The sequence below is a fragment of the Chrysochloris asiatica genome, unplaced genomic scaffold (assembly GCF_000296735.1).
Source record: "Chrysochloris asiatica unplaced genomic scaffold, ChrAsi1.0 scaffold00125, whole genome shotgun sequence".
Classification (NCBI taxonomy): Eukaryota; Metazoa; Chordata; class Mammalia; order Afrosoricida; family Chrysochloridae; genus Chrysochloris; species Chrysochloris asiatica.
Genome location: NW_006408643.1, coordinates 5,695,648 through 5,711,775, shown reverse-complemented (window position 1 = coordinate 5,711,775; position 16,128 = coordinate 5,695,648). Strand labels below are relative to the sequence as shown.

The 16,128-nt window shown below is 52.1% G+C and overlaps 3 protein-coding genes across 3 annotated transcripts in view; 1 reads left to right on the top strand and 2 right to left on the bottom strand.

Moving 5' to 3' along the window:
• The window catches only part of APBA3 (amyloid beta (A4) precursor protein-binding, family A, member 3), a 7,798-nt gene extending 5,015 nt beyond the window's left edge, over nucleotides 1–2,783 (bottom strand). The window contains exons 1-2 of the mRNA XM_006868944.1: nucleotides 2,211–2,783; nucleotides 2,094–2,133 (exon numbers count right to left, since the gene is read on the bottom strand). Coding sequence (XP_006869006.1) covers nucleotides 2,094–2,133; nucleotides 2,211–2,783 — 613 coding nt within the window. The remainder of the gene's footprint in view (nucleotides 1–2,093; nucleotides 2,134–2,210) is intronic.
• Nucleotides 2,784–5,951: 3,168 nt separating this feature from the next.
• On the top strand, nucleotides 5,952–8,358 carry MRPL54 (mitochondrial ribosomal protein L54). The gene is made up of 3 exons (XM_006868943.1): nucleotides 5,952–6,069; nucleotides 7,200–7,368; nucleotides 8,226–8,358. The coding sequence occupies exons 1-3, from the start codon at nucleotides 5,952–5,954 to the stop codon at nucleotides 8,356–8,358; spliced, it is 420 nt and encodes a 139-aa protein (XP_006869005.1).
• A 2,904-nt stretch (nucleotides 8,359–11,262) lies between these two features.
• On the bottom strand, nucleotides 11,263–12,285 carry RAX2 (retina and anterior neural fold homeobox 2). The gene is made up of 2 exons (XM_006869042.1): nucleotides 12,073–12,285; nucleotides 11,263–11,652 (listed from the first exon to the last, which is right to left on the bottom strand). The coding sequence occupies exons 1-2, from the start codon at nucleotides 12,283–12,285 to the stop codon at nucleotides 11,263–11,265; spliced, it is 603 nt and encodes a 200-aa protein (XP_006869104.1).
• Between the last annotated feature and the right edge of the window lie 3,843 nt (nucleotides 12,286–16,128).

Genomic DNA, 16,128 nt, shown 5'->3' with positions numbered 1-16,128 from the left:
AGAAAACAGACATTCAAGAAGTTGAACAAACTCCAAATAGGACAGACTCCCCACACCCCCCAAAAAATACCACGACATATTATAATCAAACTTTTCAAAACTAAATACGAGGAAAGAATCCTGAGAGCGGCTCAGAAAAAATGAAAAGTCACCTATAGAGAAGAACTAGTAAGACTAAGTTTTGAGCTCTCAGCATAAAGCATGCAGACAAGAAGACAATGGAATGATGTATATAAAACAATAAAAGATCAAACTGACAACCAAGAATCATATAGCCAGCAAAATGGTCCATCAAATATGTCTAATGAAATTAGGTCATCTTCAGATAAACAGATATTAAAAGAATTTGTAAAAACCAGATCAACCTTACAAAAAATACTAAAGGGATTTTTTTTTTGGACCAAGAACCAACAAGAGCAGACAACAACGTGGATTAACATATACGACAATATCACTTAGAACCCAGATAAATTGTTGTTAAGTGCCATCAAGTTGATTCCGACTCAGTGAACCTGCATAGGGTTTGGTGTTGGTGGTGGTGGTGTCCCATGGAGTCAATCTGAACTCACAGCAACCCTGTATAGGGTTTCCGAGGCTGTAAGTAAAGATTTACGGGAGCAGAAAGCCTTATTTTTCTCCCGTGGAGCAGCTGGCAGGTTCAAACCCAGATATGAAAATATTTTCTAAAAAATAACCTACAAGACTGAAAAAATAAAGCACCAGAGATGCAGTTGCAACAACAAAAAACAAAGTAAAAACGGAATAATGTAGTTACAGGACTCCCAAATGAAGAGGAAATCAAGCAGAGTTCAAGAAAAAAGAAAAATAAATCTAACTGTAACCCTAAAAATTAGACCAAGCCTTACTCCTAACCCTAGCCTAATCCTTATCCCTAACACTAATCCTAGTCCTAACCACAACCCAAATACTAAACTTTTTTTTTTTTTAAGTATATAACATAGGACTGTGAACCACAAAGTTGGCGTTTCAAGCCCACGAGCCACACCATGGGAGAAAGATGAGGCCTTCTCTTCCCACAAAGATTCAGCCACTGACAACCCTACGGAGTATAAGTTCTATTCAGTAACACAAGGAGTGGCCATGAGTCAGAACGGACTCAAAGGCAACTTTAGTCTGTTTCACTCACAGTTCTAGAATATCCCATTGGTCTGAAACCAGATAAATTCTATTCTGTCCATGACTCTAGAACTTTCCTGCCCCAGTAGAACTAGACAGTTCTAGAATACTCTTAGCAAACTAGTTTCCTTTCATCTAGAATCCTAGGCAAAGTACCAAGTTCCCTAGGTGAGTCACAGATAGTCTGATTCCATACTCTTCAAAAGCAGCTCTCCTCCCCACAACCTGTGAACTTGATCTTTGACCTAGAGCCTCGTGTGTGGTGTGTGGTGTGGTGTGTGTGTGTGTGTGTGTGTGTGTGTGTGAGAAGTGCCTTCGAGGCGATTTCAACTCATAGCGAGCGTGGGAAAATTCTAGACCATTTGAAAAAGTCAGAACTGGTTCTTCCCAGGTCTGGGTGGCAAACTTTTCCACAAACAGTCAGAAAGTAAAGATTTCCGTCTGTGTAGGCCATCCAGACTGTTGAGTTCTGACTCCTCAGCTTTGCCACTATAATACAAAAGCAGCCACAAGACAACATGTGAGTGACTGACTTGGCATGATCATGTGCCAATAAAACTTTATTCAAACTGAAGTTTGAATCACATATCATTTTCACATGTCACGTAATGTTCTTCTGATTTACTCCTAAACCATTAAAAACTGCAAAAGTCATTCTTAGCCCACAACACATACAAGAGCTGGCAATGGGCGGGATTTGGCCTACATACCATAAAGTACTGACTGCCCCTAATCTAGAACGCTTAGCACCACAAAATGGCCAAGTTGCTTTTCCCTACTCCTTCTAGAATATTCCCAAGACTGCCTCTTCTCTTCTAGGCCATTTGGAATCTGCTCAAAACCAACCTTGCATCCTCTCTAGAACCTTCTCCCTGTTCACAATCTTTGTGCCAGATTTCAGAGCCTCAATTGGGCTGGTTTGGAACCCTTCAGCCCCACGGAGGCAGGGTACTCACCCTCTTGGAAGGCAGGGTACGAAGTCAGGGTCTTGGGGCTCTGGAAGGAGATAGAAGAGGGGCAGGCCTGAGTCCCCCATCTGATTCCAGGTAGTGGAGGGGAGGGGTCTGCACTACCTGGGTGCCGGCAGGTGACTCTTCGGGCCTAACCAGGGGCACTGTCTCCAGCCAGGGCTCTGGAGAGCTGCTAGAGCTCCTGTCGTCATCCTGCTCAGCAGTAGCTCCCTCTGCCCATTCTGGAAGGCTCGCATCCCTGTCTGGGTCCTCGGGGGGCTGCAGCAGACGAGGAGCAGGTTCTGGAACCTCCTGGGGGCCAGGCTGGGAAGGCGGGCACTCGTCACAGCGCAAAAGGTTAAGCACGTCGTCCTGTCCAGCCTCAGCGAACAGGAGCCCGTGGGTGTCAGCAATGTCCTGGGAGGCCAGGCCGTGGCCAGTGGCAATGTGCAGGGGGCAGGGATGTCCCTCAGAAGACAGACCTCCTAGATCATCCGGCAGAGCCTCAAATTGCTGCAGCAGGTCCTGGATTCCCGATCCATCAAAATCCATCTGATTTAGGACACTGGGGGCTCCTGGCACCGGGTCCCACTGGCAGACAGGGGCTAGGTCCTGAGTGGCAAGAGTGTCCCTGGGCTCCTCCAAGTCCATGGCCGGAGGCACCGCTGGGGCTGTGGAAACTGTCAAGGGCTCCATATTAAGCTAGCATTTCCCTGCAGCTAAAAAAGACAGATTCAAAGATGAAACTTCCAGGGTACCCACTTGGTGCCCAAGAAGCCTTGGTCGTACAACAGTTAAGTTCTTTGGGTTGCTATACAAAGGGCTGGTGGTTCAAATCCACCCAGTGGCTCTAAAGATGTGGCGCTCTGCATCAGCGAAAATGACAGCCAAGAAAACCCTACCGGACAGTCCCACTCTATCAACTAGTATTTCCAGAAGTAAAATATAGATGAAATGGCACCCAATAGCAACCACCTGGTACAAAGCTTGCACATCAATTTATTTAATCCCCACCCATCCTGCTGCCCATTTCATAGATGTGGAAACTGAGGCTGAGCAGTTGTTGAGGCAGTGATTTCAGGCTGCAAACCCCTGGCTATTCCCCTGAACTTGCCACCAGACCTCTGCACTCATGGATCCTGCTCACTCCCACCCTGCCTTGGCCTACCTCCCTTCCCCCAAGTAGCGGGACCCAAGCTCAACACACAGACCTCCTCACACACTCGAGTCAGACACAGGGTCCCAGACTCAAACCCCAGTCCCATGATCCCAAACCTAATACCCAATACCCCAGACCTTATTCCAGGACCTCAGGTTTAATACTACAGACCCAAGACGCCACTCTTAAAATCTCCAATTCCATACTCAGTATCTGCCCGACCCCAGACTCAAAAGTGAACTCAAAACTCTACAGCTAAGAGTTATGATCTCCTGTCCTCAGAGCGCTGACTCCAGACACGTGACCTCAGGAGCCGGTCCCAGACCCTTACCTGCCTACCGGGACATTCACTATTCAAACCGAGAAGTTGCCCTCGCTGTCCCGCGGCTCGTCGATTCCCGGCTAGGGCGCCGGCTGATCCGTCTGCGAAACTCTCCTGAGTCACTGGGCATGCGTACTCTCGCAGGGTCCGCTGGGAAATGTAGTTCTCTCGGAGAGCCGTAGTGGCGCTGTAGGGTAAGACTTGGACTGTTACCAGCAAGGCGGGCAGTTCAAACCCACCAGCTTCTCAGAGGGAGAAAAATAAGGCTGTCTTCTCCAGCAAAGATTTACAGCCCTATACAGAGTCACTATGAGTTAGAATCGATTTGATGTCAATCGGAGACCCAGGTCGCACGAAGACGCTAATTTCTACTCAAGCACCACAGGAGCCAGGATTGGCCTTTAAACTTGCTTTCTCAACTACTAAATGTGGTTTATAACCGCTGCTTCCTTCTCATAACGGTGGTCATTATTTCAAATGTTGCCAGATGCTGCGAAATCGAGCTGGACTATACTGATGGGAGGGAGAGAGAGAGATGGTGTCTTTGGAATTTGGGAATACGTGAACCAGTGCGGAGACGCTGCTGAAACTGGACTATCGGTTCAGCAACCAATAGGGAGGGAGCCTAGTGATGTAGTAGGTTGGCGTTGGGTTGTTAACCACAAGGTCAGCAGTTTGAATCCACGAACTGCTCCAGCGCGCCCCATATCGATTTAAATTCTGCTTCCGTATAGATTTACAGACTTGAAACCCTACTTAGAGTCGCTGGCACGACTCGGTGGCAGTGGGTTTGGTTTTTGAGTTTGGTTAACTACGAGATCAATTGATTGAACCCACCAGCTTCTCTCCCTGAGAAAACTGTGAATGTCTGCTCTGTACAGATCTACCGTCTCGGAAACCATACAGGCCAGTTTTATCTAGTCCTATAAGAGGTTCTCTGGTAGTGTAGTGGTTACGAATCGGGCTGCGAACCGCAGGGTCAGCAGTTCGAAACTACCGGCTGTTCTCCGTGGGAGAAAGATGAGGCTTTCTGCTCCCGTAAAGATTTACAGCCTCGGAAACCCTGTACAGGGTCACTATGACACAGCCACCAACCACCACATAGGGTCATTGACATATTGTGTCAGGAGGACGGGTCACTGGAGAAGGATATCATGTTTGCTAAGTCAGAGGGTCAGAGACAAAGAGGAAGAGCCCCAATGAAATGGATTGGCCAAGTGGCAACATCAATGGGCTCAAGCGTGGCAACAATTGTGAGCTTGGCCCAGGACTGGGCAGTGTTTCATTCTGTTGTGCATAGGGTCACTACGATGGCACTTAACAACAACAACATAGGGTCTTGTGTGGCGCTGTGGGTTAATGCGCCAGACAACAGTTTGAACTGCAAGGTCGGCAGTTCAAGCTCACCAGCCGCTCCTCGGAAACCCTATACAGGGTCGCCTATGGGTCGGAACCAACTCGATGGCACTTAACAACAACAACAACGGGTCACTATGAGTCGTAATCAACTTGATGAAATAGAAACCAATATGGAGGCAGTTAGGCCGCCCCCGCCAGCTGCTTCTGTTGCTGTAAGTGCTGTGGAGTCGGTTCCTGTATAGGGTTTTCGAAGAACGACTGGTGAGTTTGAACCGCTGCCCTTGTGGCCCAGTATTTATCCTACAGCACTCGGAACCAACTTCACAGCACTGAATAACAACAATGGTCCCCCCGGGGCTTGGCTGACTTGGGCTCTGGGGGCTTTACCTTCCCTGAGCCTTAATTCTCTCAATTATAAATTATGCCTTCTTTCTAATTGTGAGTATAAAACGAGGTCTAGTAGTTTAAAGATTTAGCATTTAAGGATTTAGTAACAGGGCTGCAATATAAGAAGAACCTACTCAGTTTTAAACATTTTAGGCTCATTAAATGGATTCAGGAATATGTAAGGTGCATTTTATATTGTTAAGTGCCGTCAAGTCGTTTCTGACCCATAGCGACCCTGCACAGGGTTTCCAAGGAGAGGCTGGTGAATTTGAACCACCGATCTTGGGGTTCAATCGACTTGCATTAACCCGCAGCGCCACACCAGGACTGTAGCCATTAAATAAGTAATCAAAGAATGCAAGAAGGAACTAGCCCCTGCAAGTCTCCTCATAAAGAAACTGGGGCTGTCTAAAAAGGTGTAAACAAATTACAGTAAATACCAGGAAACTTCAAATAGCTCGTGGGAAAATTCCAATTTCTTTTAATTCCATATTTTTGCACGAACTTTTTTGGAAATTTTTGTGAATACCACAGGTTGGGAGTAGTACTACATTTCCCAGAAATCGCTAGGAACCTACAACCCCTGGGCTGCTGACGTCTCCCGGAAACGTGCACGTGTAGGCAGCCGGCGTATGTCATGGCGTCTAGACGTCTATTTCGGGCTACCCAGGCCTGGGCGGGTTGGCGAGCCCGGGAGCTCCTGGACCCCGCAGCACTCAGAAAGATCCTGGTCCGTGATTATGCCAAGAAACCAGGTGAGATACCGTAAGGGGGACTAAGATGGAGACGGTGGGTACACAGGGAGCTGGTAGTACGCAGGCGCATGATAGAGTGCGTACTTCTTAGGGTCACTGCGCAAGCGTAGAGAGGCAGACGCTAGACTCTAAGCGCAGGCGCAATTAGAGGGCCCTACTGCCAAAGTCCTGGTGTGGCGCTGTAGGATAAGGACTTGGCAGTTCAAACCCACCAGCCGCTCCCTGGGCCGCTATGAGTCTGAACCGACTCTAAGACACTTAACAACAGTGCCGCTTAGAGCGAAGGCGCCTATTTGAAATATGCCTTTGCGATTAGCTGCAGTGCGCAGGTGCACACTTATATGCCTATGCATTTTAGTACTGTACAACAAGGGTCGGGAAATGGGGAGCAAGTGCGTTTCACTGCGCAGGTGCGGGTTGGTAAGCTGCAGTTTTTAGAGAGCCTTGAACTTGGGTTCCAGTTTATAATTTCTGCCATCGAATCGCTCTGTGACCTTGAAATTTAAGGACAAGACTCACTTAGATATTTGCCGTTTAAGCCAAAGTTATTGAATTTTAGCGGGATACAGCTGTGCCTAAGGAGCTCTGGTAGCGTAGTGATAACGAATCAGGCTGCGAACCGCAAGGTCAGCAGTTCGAAACTACCAGCTGCTCCGCAGGAGAAAGATGATGCTTTCTGCTCCCGTAAAGATTTACAGCCTCGGAAACCCTGTACAGGGTCGCTATGGGTCGGAACCTACTCGACGGCACTTAACAAGAACAACAGCTGTGCCTCAGCTCCTCTATTGAAAGGGAGACATTGGTAAATTTTAGCTGTTACAATATATAGTATGAGCCCTGCCCTGGTGGCTCTGTGGGATAAGCATTGCACTAACCACCGTGGTTCAAACCCACCAGTCGCTCTGCGGGAGAAAGGCTGGCAGCTCCCAATGGAGACAGATATGTGTACGGAATAAAATGGCACTTAAAAAGGAAGTGACAAGTCACATGTGCCACACTATTAACTTATTTGTTGTTTATTTTTGCTCCAGTGTTGGGGGTGCGGGGACCGAGTCCAGCCAGGGCCTGAGGCTGTTCAAGGGGACAACTGACTTCCCTAGCACTGAACCCCTTCTTCCCTCACCCCCCAGTCATGATGAAGGGAGGCAAAAGCAGCAAAGGCAGTGTGGTCAGTGAGGCTCTCAAGGACCCGGATGTATGCACAGACCCTGTTCGCCTCACCACACATGCAATGGGTGTTAACATCTACAAGGAGGGCCAGGATGTGGTCCTGAAGGCAGATGCTGAGTACCCCGAATGGTGAGTGGGCCCCACATCCTCCCTGACCAGCCAGAAGGACATCATGGACACTTTCTTTGGGAGGCGATGGCGCCTGGTGGTGATGCCCACCTGTCCTGGCATATGTGTCTGGGTTGGCCCATCTGTAAAGGAGGGGGTGATGATGGTACCTCCCTCAGAGGATTGTGGGTAATTATTGAACTCAGAAATGTATAGAGCCATGCCCATTTGCCTTAAACACACATTTATTAAGTGTTGACTATGTAACAGGCTTTGTTCGCAGCACTGAGGTTACAACAGGGCCTAAAACAAGCCAGACTCCCCTGGAGAAGCAGGCAGTAAGCAAATGACCAGGCAGATCTGTGGGTGCTGCTCCTGGAAGCCAAACTGAATGGGAAAATTGAGTGATGGGAGGTGGGGGGACTTGGCTGAGGAGTTTGAGGTTTAGGGGAGAGCTTTTCTGGGATGGTCAGGTGTGAGCTGAGACCCCAGTGGATGGAAGGGGCTTTGCAGGCAGAAGACACGTCCTGTGCAGGACTGGACCCCGAGGCAGGACTGGACCTGGTGAGTTAGAGGAACATCAGGGAGACCTGAGGATCCAGCCATGCAGAGCTGGGTAGATGGAACATATGGGAGATTTTGCTTATGCCCTTTAGACTGGTAGCAGGTACTGACCCTTCAGGCTAGAGCAAGTTCTGGAAGGTTGAGCAAAGTGGGCAGGGAGGATGTTACAGGTAGCAGGGCGGAGGTCAGGAGGTTGCCCTTTGGGACAGGAAGGGTCCCACTCGATCCCTTGTCCTAGCCCTATGGGTGGCTCCACCTTGGAGTCTTGGGGGCAATGAGGGAGGGGTGGCCTGATTCCACCCCGGCTCCCGTAGGCTGTTCCAGATGAACGTGGGCCCCCCCAAGAAACTGGAGGAGCTGGACCCTGAGACTCGGGAATACTGGCGGCTGCTGCGGAAACACAACATCTGGCGCCACAACCGGCTGAGCAAGAACAGGAAGTTCTAGTGGGGAGGGCCAGAAGGACCCCCACCCCACCCCACAAACACGTACACGGAGGACGTCTTATTTTCCTGCTGAAAACAGACTTTTCCAAAGCAGGGCAGCCCCTGTGCCGGGGTCTCTGCCCTCTAGCCCAGTGAGGCTGGGTCACGGTCCTGGGGGCCAATAAAGACTTTGGGGTCCATGTGGCCAGGACAGAGTACCACCAGGTGTTTTCTGATCTTGGGCTGAAAGGGAGGGGGCATCACACGCCCAAGGTTCCTGCCCCTGACCTCCTTCCCAATAATGGGCTGGACTCCATGCCCAGTGTGGAGGGGCAGATCCAAGACACCCCCACCCCTGTTGGCACTGCCTCCCTATTAGGTGGGTGCAGCCCACCCCTGCATATCTCTGCCCTGGGTCTGCAGCTGGAATTTCTAGCTTACTTCCGCCCCATCTCAGGAGCCCTCAGCCAGTTAGGGCATTGGCCATGGAGGAGGGGAGGTCATGAGCACCAGCTGACCCAGCAGGTGCAGGACGTGAACAAGCATCACTCCACCAGGCTGCAGACGGGAGTCCCCGTGCTCAAAACCAACTCTTCAGAGCTCCACGAGGCCCTGCGCTGTCCCCTCCAGGCCTTCCCCTCCTCAGACTTGCCAGGCAGCATCCTGCCTCAGGGCCTTTGCACAGGCTGTTCCTCTGCCTGGTATGCTCCTCCCTCACCAGCCAGTCTCTCCTTGAATGCCACCTCCTCCGCGAGGCCTCGGCTGACCACCTAGTAATTGCAGTCCCTACTGCAAACTCCTCACCCTGCCACCTTGATTTCCTCCCAGCACTTAGCACCCAAGCTTACGTTTTGTTGGTCGTGGCGTTAAGTTCCGACTCATAGTGACCCTATACAGGGTTTCCAGGGCGTGACCGGTGGGTTTGAACTACTACCCTTGTGGTTACAGCACCCCACCAGGACCCTATGTCTTCTTGGTAGGTGCCATCAAGTCAGCTCCAACTCACAGCAACCGTGTGTACAACAGAACGAACCACTGCCCAGTCCTGCGCCAACCTCACAATTGTGTTTGAGCCCATTGCTGCTGCCACGTGCCATTCCATCTCGTTTGGGGCTTTCCGCGTTTTCCAGGACCCTCCACTTGACCAAGCATAATGTCCCTTCTCAGCACAGTGTTACTGTGTTTGCCTTTCCTGCAGAATGTCAGCTCCATGAGGGGAGGAATTTACTGTCTTGTCCACCGTGATAGCTCAGTGCCGGGCCACAGTGCACACTCAAGAATATACTGAATGGGTGGAGGGTGGATGGAGGTGGACAGGTAGGTGAATGGATGCAGGGATGAAAGAGGAATGGATGGGTTTGCCTCACCTTTCTAGGGGTACCATTCAGAGAAAGTGTCCTCTGCAGCTGGACAGCTGTGTGTGTCTGGGGGTGGGGCGTGGACACAGGTTTGAGAGCAAACAGGATGTGGGGCCTGAGGAGGTGATCTGGGAAGGATGTTCCCCCACTCCTGACCCAGGCTGTCCCTGCCCATGGGGGGTGCTCTCTGTGTCTGCACTGGGGCAGCCCAGGCATGAGTCACCCCTTCCCTTCCACCCACCAGCCGCCTTGTCCTGGAGCCACACCCCACGCTGCAGGGGCGGCCACAGACCCAGCTGGGGCCTTGTTACCGAGACCCAGCACCTCTCTCACAGGACTGGGAGACATCTGGGGGTCCAGGACCACTGGGGTCAGCAATCCCTTGATATGGGGGGTGCGTAGACGGAGTGAGGGTCCTACTAGTGTCCATGTCCAGGTGCTCAGCTTCCCACACCAGCCTGGACCGCCTTGGCGCCTCAAGACCCACAGCCAAGCAAGGTGTTGGAAAAAGAGTCTCCCACCTCACCCAATTATATGTGCTCAGGAAACAGGCCCTCTGTCTCTGGGCATGTTTACTTCTCTGTAAGAGGGGGCTAGTGGCCCTGCCCACCAACCAGGGCTGTCAAGGGGGGCACAATGATTAGCAGGCACCAGCATACCATGAGTATGCCGGCTGTAAGCTGCACAACAGGGCTCTGTGAGAGGCCAGGTAGATCTGCTGGGGAGAGGGGAACAGGAACAGGCCAAGAGATTGGGAACCATCAGCTTCCAGAATCTCAGAATCTAACCCATCCATGCCCCTTTCATAGGGGGGGGAGACCATGGCCAATTGCTTCCATGAACAAACACCTTTGTCAAGAGACCAGAAGAACTAGATGGTGTCCAGCTGTCATTACTGAACACTTGGATCAAAGATTCTATAGAAGAATCCGGGTTAAAGGAGGGGCGGAGTACCAAACAGAACATCAAGGTTTCATGGAAGCCAGACTTTCTGGAGCTATGGAGTCTAGATGAACCCTAGAACTACTACCCTGAAATAATCTTTAAATCTCCAACAAAAATATCCCTGAAGTTGTAACAAGTCGAGAATGTCTCCCTTGAGCAGTGCGATATTTAAGATCGCTCTCTCTGGAATCAAATCGACAACAGTGACTCCAAAGTTTAGAGAGGCAACTGGGGGCAGTGAGTTTATATTCATGGGGGAGGAACAACTCGGAAGAGGCTGTCGAGAACGGCCGCACAATTTGAAGAGTGTCGTTAAGTGCCACTGAATTGTACTTGGAGAAATTGTTCATGGTGTGGATTCTCCAATTGGTGTCGAAATTGTTCCGTCATGTAGATTCTCAACAATAATAAAAAGGGTGGAGTCCTTTGAGGCCAGGGCCCCTCCTCCTACTGGAATCCTCTGACCTCCTCTTTTCCCAAACTGGGTGTCAGTGTCTCCAAAAGGCAGGGTGAGGAGGCAGTGGTGTGGGGGCCTGGATGGGCAGGGGCCCCCAGCAGCCTGTGCTTTGAGTCTTGCTCCCCTGTGACCCGACAGCTGAACTGCCCCATGACCTTGGACATGGTCACGGAGTCCCAGGCTCCGGGGGACAGGGAAGATCAGGCAGGCACCAGGCTGAGGCCGGGTCCCAGGTCCTCTCCAGGGCCTGTGCGTTCTCCTTGGCCAGCAGCCGCAGGGACACCTCCTCCAGGGTAAAGCCCTCAGCGAAGACGGGACCAAAGACGTGTGACCCAAAGGGTACCTGCATGCTGGAGCCTGGGCCCAGGAGCCGAGGGAGGCCGGGCACTGCTGGGGGCACCGGGTCCAGCCAGGCCTCCAGGGGTAGCGGCCTGGCCGGAGGACGGATGAAGGGCAGTACTGGGGCCTCAGGGAGCCGCAGCGCTGCCATAGCTCTGGAGCCTGACTCCAAGCGCTCCTGACGGCGCCATTTGGCCCTGCGGTTCTGGAACCACACCTGAGGGGCAGGAAGAGGTGCTAAGGGCTCCCTTCCCTGCCCCAGCCCCCACCCCACTGCCTCAAGGTTCTGCCTGTTGTCCAACCTGACTCCCGCCTGCTGCAATATCAACGTACTCTGTTTGGACCCCGGGCTGTCTCACCGGAATCAAATCAGCTCCCAAATCTTTTTCCCAAATCTAGTCTCCTTACCTTTCTCTGTCCTGAGCCTCCCAATCTCCTCAGCAGGGAGTCTGAGCTGCTGAACTCAGCACTGGAGACCCTTGAAACTCTGCCTCCCCTCCCACCCAGGTCAACTTGATGCTTCCTCCTTCCCTTCTGGCTAACTCCTACTCTAACATCAAAGCCTCAATGCTCTTATTCCCTCCTCCAGGAAGCCCTCCGGGTTTCTCCTGCTTCTGTCCTGGAAGGAACCCCTCACCTGCACTCGCACCTCAGGCAGGTGCACCTTGGCAGCCAGCTCCTCACGGCTGTACACGTCCGGGTAGTGCGAGGCCTCGAATGCCCGCTCCAGCTGGTGTAGCTGGTATGTGGTGAAAGCCGTGCGGTTCCTCCGGCGCTTCTTGGGGGCTTCCTCACCAGACCCTGGCCCACTGCCCTCGGCTGAAGGTCCCTCGCTTGGGCTCAGGAACATGGCTTCTCCTCGCCCTCACCTGGCAGGATGGTAGCAGGTCCACTGGTGGTAGGATAGCTGGTGGGACTGTCTGTTCTCGGTGGTATGAGGAGGGAGAGGGACCTGACCTGCCTGCTTCTGGGAAAGTCTCCTTCCACTTTGTCTTGCTGCTTCTCCCTGGCCGCCACCCCATATCTCTCCCTCTTGGGTTCTCTCACTGCACCCTTCTCCATTTCTCTAGTTATTTCTGTCTCTCTTCAGCTTTCTCTCTGTCTCATTGACCCCCAGGAAGGCAGTGTGCTACCCCCATAGGATGCCTCCACATCCCACCCCCACTCCTGACTGTGCTCTCTGCCCAGCTCACCACATGCACGATCCACTAGCAGGCCCAGCTCCTGTCTGCTTCCAGCCTGGCCCTTCCAGACCCCAGCGGGGAGAAGGATTAACTTGAAGTGATTAATTGAAGCGGCCCCTCCTGCCGGGACCTGGTGGCTTCTGAGCTGCAGAGGGAAAGCCGGGCAAGGTGGTGGAGGGCTGGGGCTCAGATGGTGGCCCGGGACTGTTGGCCTGGCTCAGCCAGCATGAGCCTCCCCACTGGGCCTCAGTTTCCCTGGCTGTAAAATGGCGACATGAGCACCTACCTCGTGGGAGCATCATGGAGCAGCCCCATAAGCTGACCTAAGTCAAGTGCTTTGCTCACTGGCAAATAGAAAGCGCCTAATAAATGCTCATTGTTCTCACCACCTGGGGCCAAGCACAGGTCCTCCTAGACCCCAGCAGTCCAAGGGCGTGGGGAAACCCAGGTCCTGAGAGAAGAAGGCACTTCTAGTTGAAGTCCCCAAGTTGCTGACCAGAGCAAGGGCTGGGGAGCATTCTATCTGGCTTTGGACGTATGAATAAAAAGTTCACCATTCATTCATCCATCAATCTAACAATCACTGAGTGTTTTCTGCGTACTGGGTTCTTACTGTACATGGTCATGAACAAAACACAAAAATCCCTGCCTGACATTCCAGCGAGGAAGGTGGGACAACCAGCAGCTGAATACTGAGTATGAAAACGGTCCAGCATCCGGGGACTATATGCCTTGTGAGAAAACACAAGCTGGAAGGAAGAAGGAGTGTGTGCTGCGTGGGCACTTTAAGAAAGGAAGTCAGAATGGGAGGTGAACTGCAAAGATGCAAATTCCCGACATTGCTGGGTGTGGAGGAGAGAGAACTGGGGAGCTATGGGAGACTGTGGAGCTGGGGAGGGTAACATGGGAAGCCAGGAGGAGGCAGCTGGAAGATGAGTGTAAGGTGAGAAAGTCTGGAGACCAGGGCAGACATGGTGGGGCTGTAGGGCTTGGGGGTAAAGGGGGTAACCAGTCTCTTTGGAGGACAGGTGAGTGATGGGATGTCTCTGCTTACCCTGCTAGGTTTGAGGAGGCTGGGCATGTCAGGGGACCTGAAGGCTGGGAACTTGGGTGTGGGCAGGCCCTGGAAAGGGATAACAGGGTGTTTCAGGGGGTCTGGGACGGCAGGGCCAGGTGAGGCCTGGGAAATGGCTGCAAGATGCAGGCATGCTGAAGATGGGAGGGAGGCTGGGGACCCAGAACAGGAAGTAGAGACAGATCCTTCCGGAATTTTGACTTTGAAGGGTGAGAGAAGCAAAGAAACACAGAGAAACTAGATCACGCAGAGAAAAGGGGGTCCCTGGGAGGTGCAAGTGGTTAACAGGGCTCGGCTGCAACCAGGAAGTTGGAAGTCTGAGTCCACCCAGAGATGAGTTGGAAAGGGCTGGCAATCTACTTTAGGAAACTCAACCACTGAGAACCCTGTGGAGCCCAGTTGTACTTTTAACAGGAGGTGACCGGTGGCTATTGTCTGAGGGGGAAGCTAGGCTGGAAGATCCCAATTCCTGAGCTCAGGCTAAGTCCCAGCTGGAGCTCTAAGGGGCTGTGTGTGGCCAGTGCCCCTCCTGGCCTCAGCCGCCCCATCTGTAAGATGGGCTAACAGGGCTCTGTGGCCAGGTCTCGGGGAAGCCAGCTGGGCATACAGGGTGGATGGGGAGGGGATAATTCCCCTAATTACTTCATGACTTTAACACACGAACAAGCCGCTTGCTCCCATGCTCAAGCTCCAATTAGCTAATTGGACCTTGAGGGTTATGAGACCGCAGGGATTGGGGTCTGGGGAGCTTTGGGCAATTTAGCAGATGCTGCATCAGCTTAGAGGGTGGATTAAGGGTGCTGATGGTGCAAGGCCAAGGTGACAGGTGGTCCCTGCCAGCTGGATTAGGCAAGGTCAAGCCAATCACAGCCCCTTCAGTCTTCCCACAAAAAGAATCATTCAACCCTCTCAGGTGCTGGCAGGGAAACTGAGGCCAGAGGGTGAAGCTAGAAGTCAGTGTGAATTTAGCATGACATTTCTGTGACTCGGACTCAGCAAGGGGGCTGTGGCCTGGTGCCCCCAGCTCAGGGAGTCCTGGGAGTGGGATCACATCCAAATTCAGGGTCACTCTCCAGGACTCTCCTAAACCATGGCTGTTAGAGAAAGCTAGATGATGAGGTTACTGCTGGTAACTACCCTGGAGGCGGCCCAACTCCACGCACAGTGGGATGAAACGGTGCCCGGCCATGCTTCATCTCCACGATCAGCAGCACATTGGACCCCTGTGATTCATAGGTTTTCATGGGTTGATTTTGAAAGTTGATTGCCAGACCTTTCTTCCTAATCTTAGTCTGGAAGCTCTGTTAAAACCTGTTCAGCATCCTAGCAACTCTAGCCTCCACTGACAGACCAGTGAGGGTTGTGCATGAGGCGAACTGACTGGGAATTGAACTTGGCTCTCAAATCTGTGTAGATTTAAGCCGGGGGGGGGGAAGCCCAAGTCCCCCAAATAAGAGTGGCCCACAGAGTGGGGCCTAAAGGCAGGCCACTTAGCCAGTGTTTGTGTCTCCTGGGGCCACTGGACATTCGGTTGTCCTTTATTCATAGGTAGGGTCACCTGTGAGCTCTGTCATTGTGAAAGGTGTGCGGTGTTACAATGACCAGAATGGGGTTGGCACACAGCAGGTAAGGGTTTGTTAGTGAATGGGTGTGGGGATGGTGGATGGATGGATGGTGGGTAGATGGATGGGTGGATGGTGGATGGATGGATGGGTAGATGAATGGTGGATGGATGGATGGTGGGTAGATGGATGGTGGGTAGATGGATGGTAGATGAATGGTGGATGGATGGATGGATGGATGGATGGTGAATGGATGGATGGGTGGGTAGATGAATAGTAGGTGGATGGATGGTGGATGGATGGATGGATGTGGGTAGATGAATAGTGGATGGATGGATGGTGGGTGGATGGATGGTGGATGCATGGTGGATGAATGGTGGATGGATGGATGGACGGTGGATGGATGGTGAGTAGATGGATGGTGGATAGATGGATGGACGGTGGATGAATGGTGGATGGATGGATGGATGATGGGTGGATGGATGGTGGATGGATGGATGATGAGTAGATGGATGGTTTGTGGATGGATGAATGGTGAATGGATGGATGGATGGTGGATGGATGGTCGGGTGAATGGACAGACAGTGAATGCTGAACAGTTGGGTGGATGGTGGTTGCACGGTAAGGTGGATGAATGGAGAGGTATATGGGTGAGTGGATCTAAGCATGTGGTCCTTTGGGTGGCCAGCTGTGACCCCTCAGGGTGATAGGGCTTCAGAAATCAGAAAGACACAGACACCCACTGTCCTTGAAACCGGTGTCTTTATGGAGACATGACTCTCCCCTCCTGCTGTGTGTCTGTGGTGTCCACGGGCTGCCGGAGTCCCTGCACGTCTGCCCTGGAGCCGGGAGGGCAGTTGGGGGGCCAACGT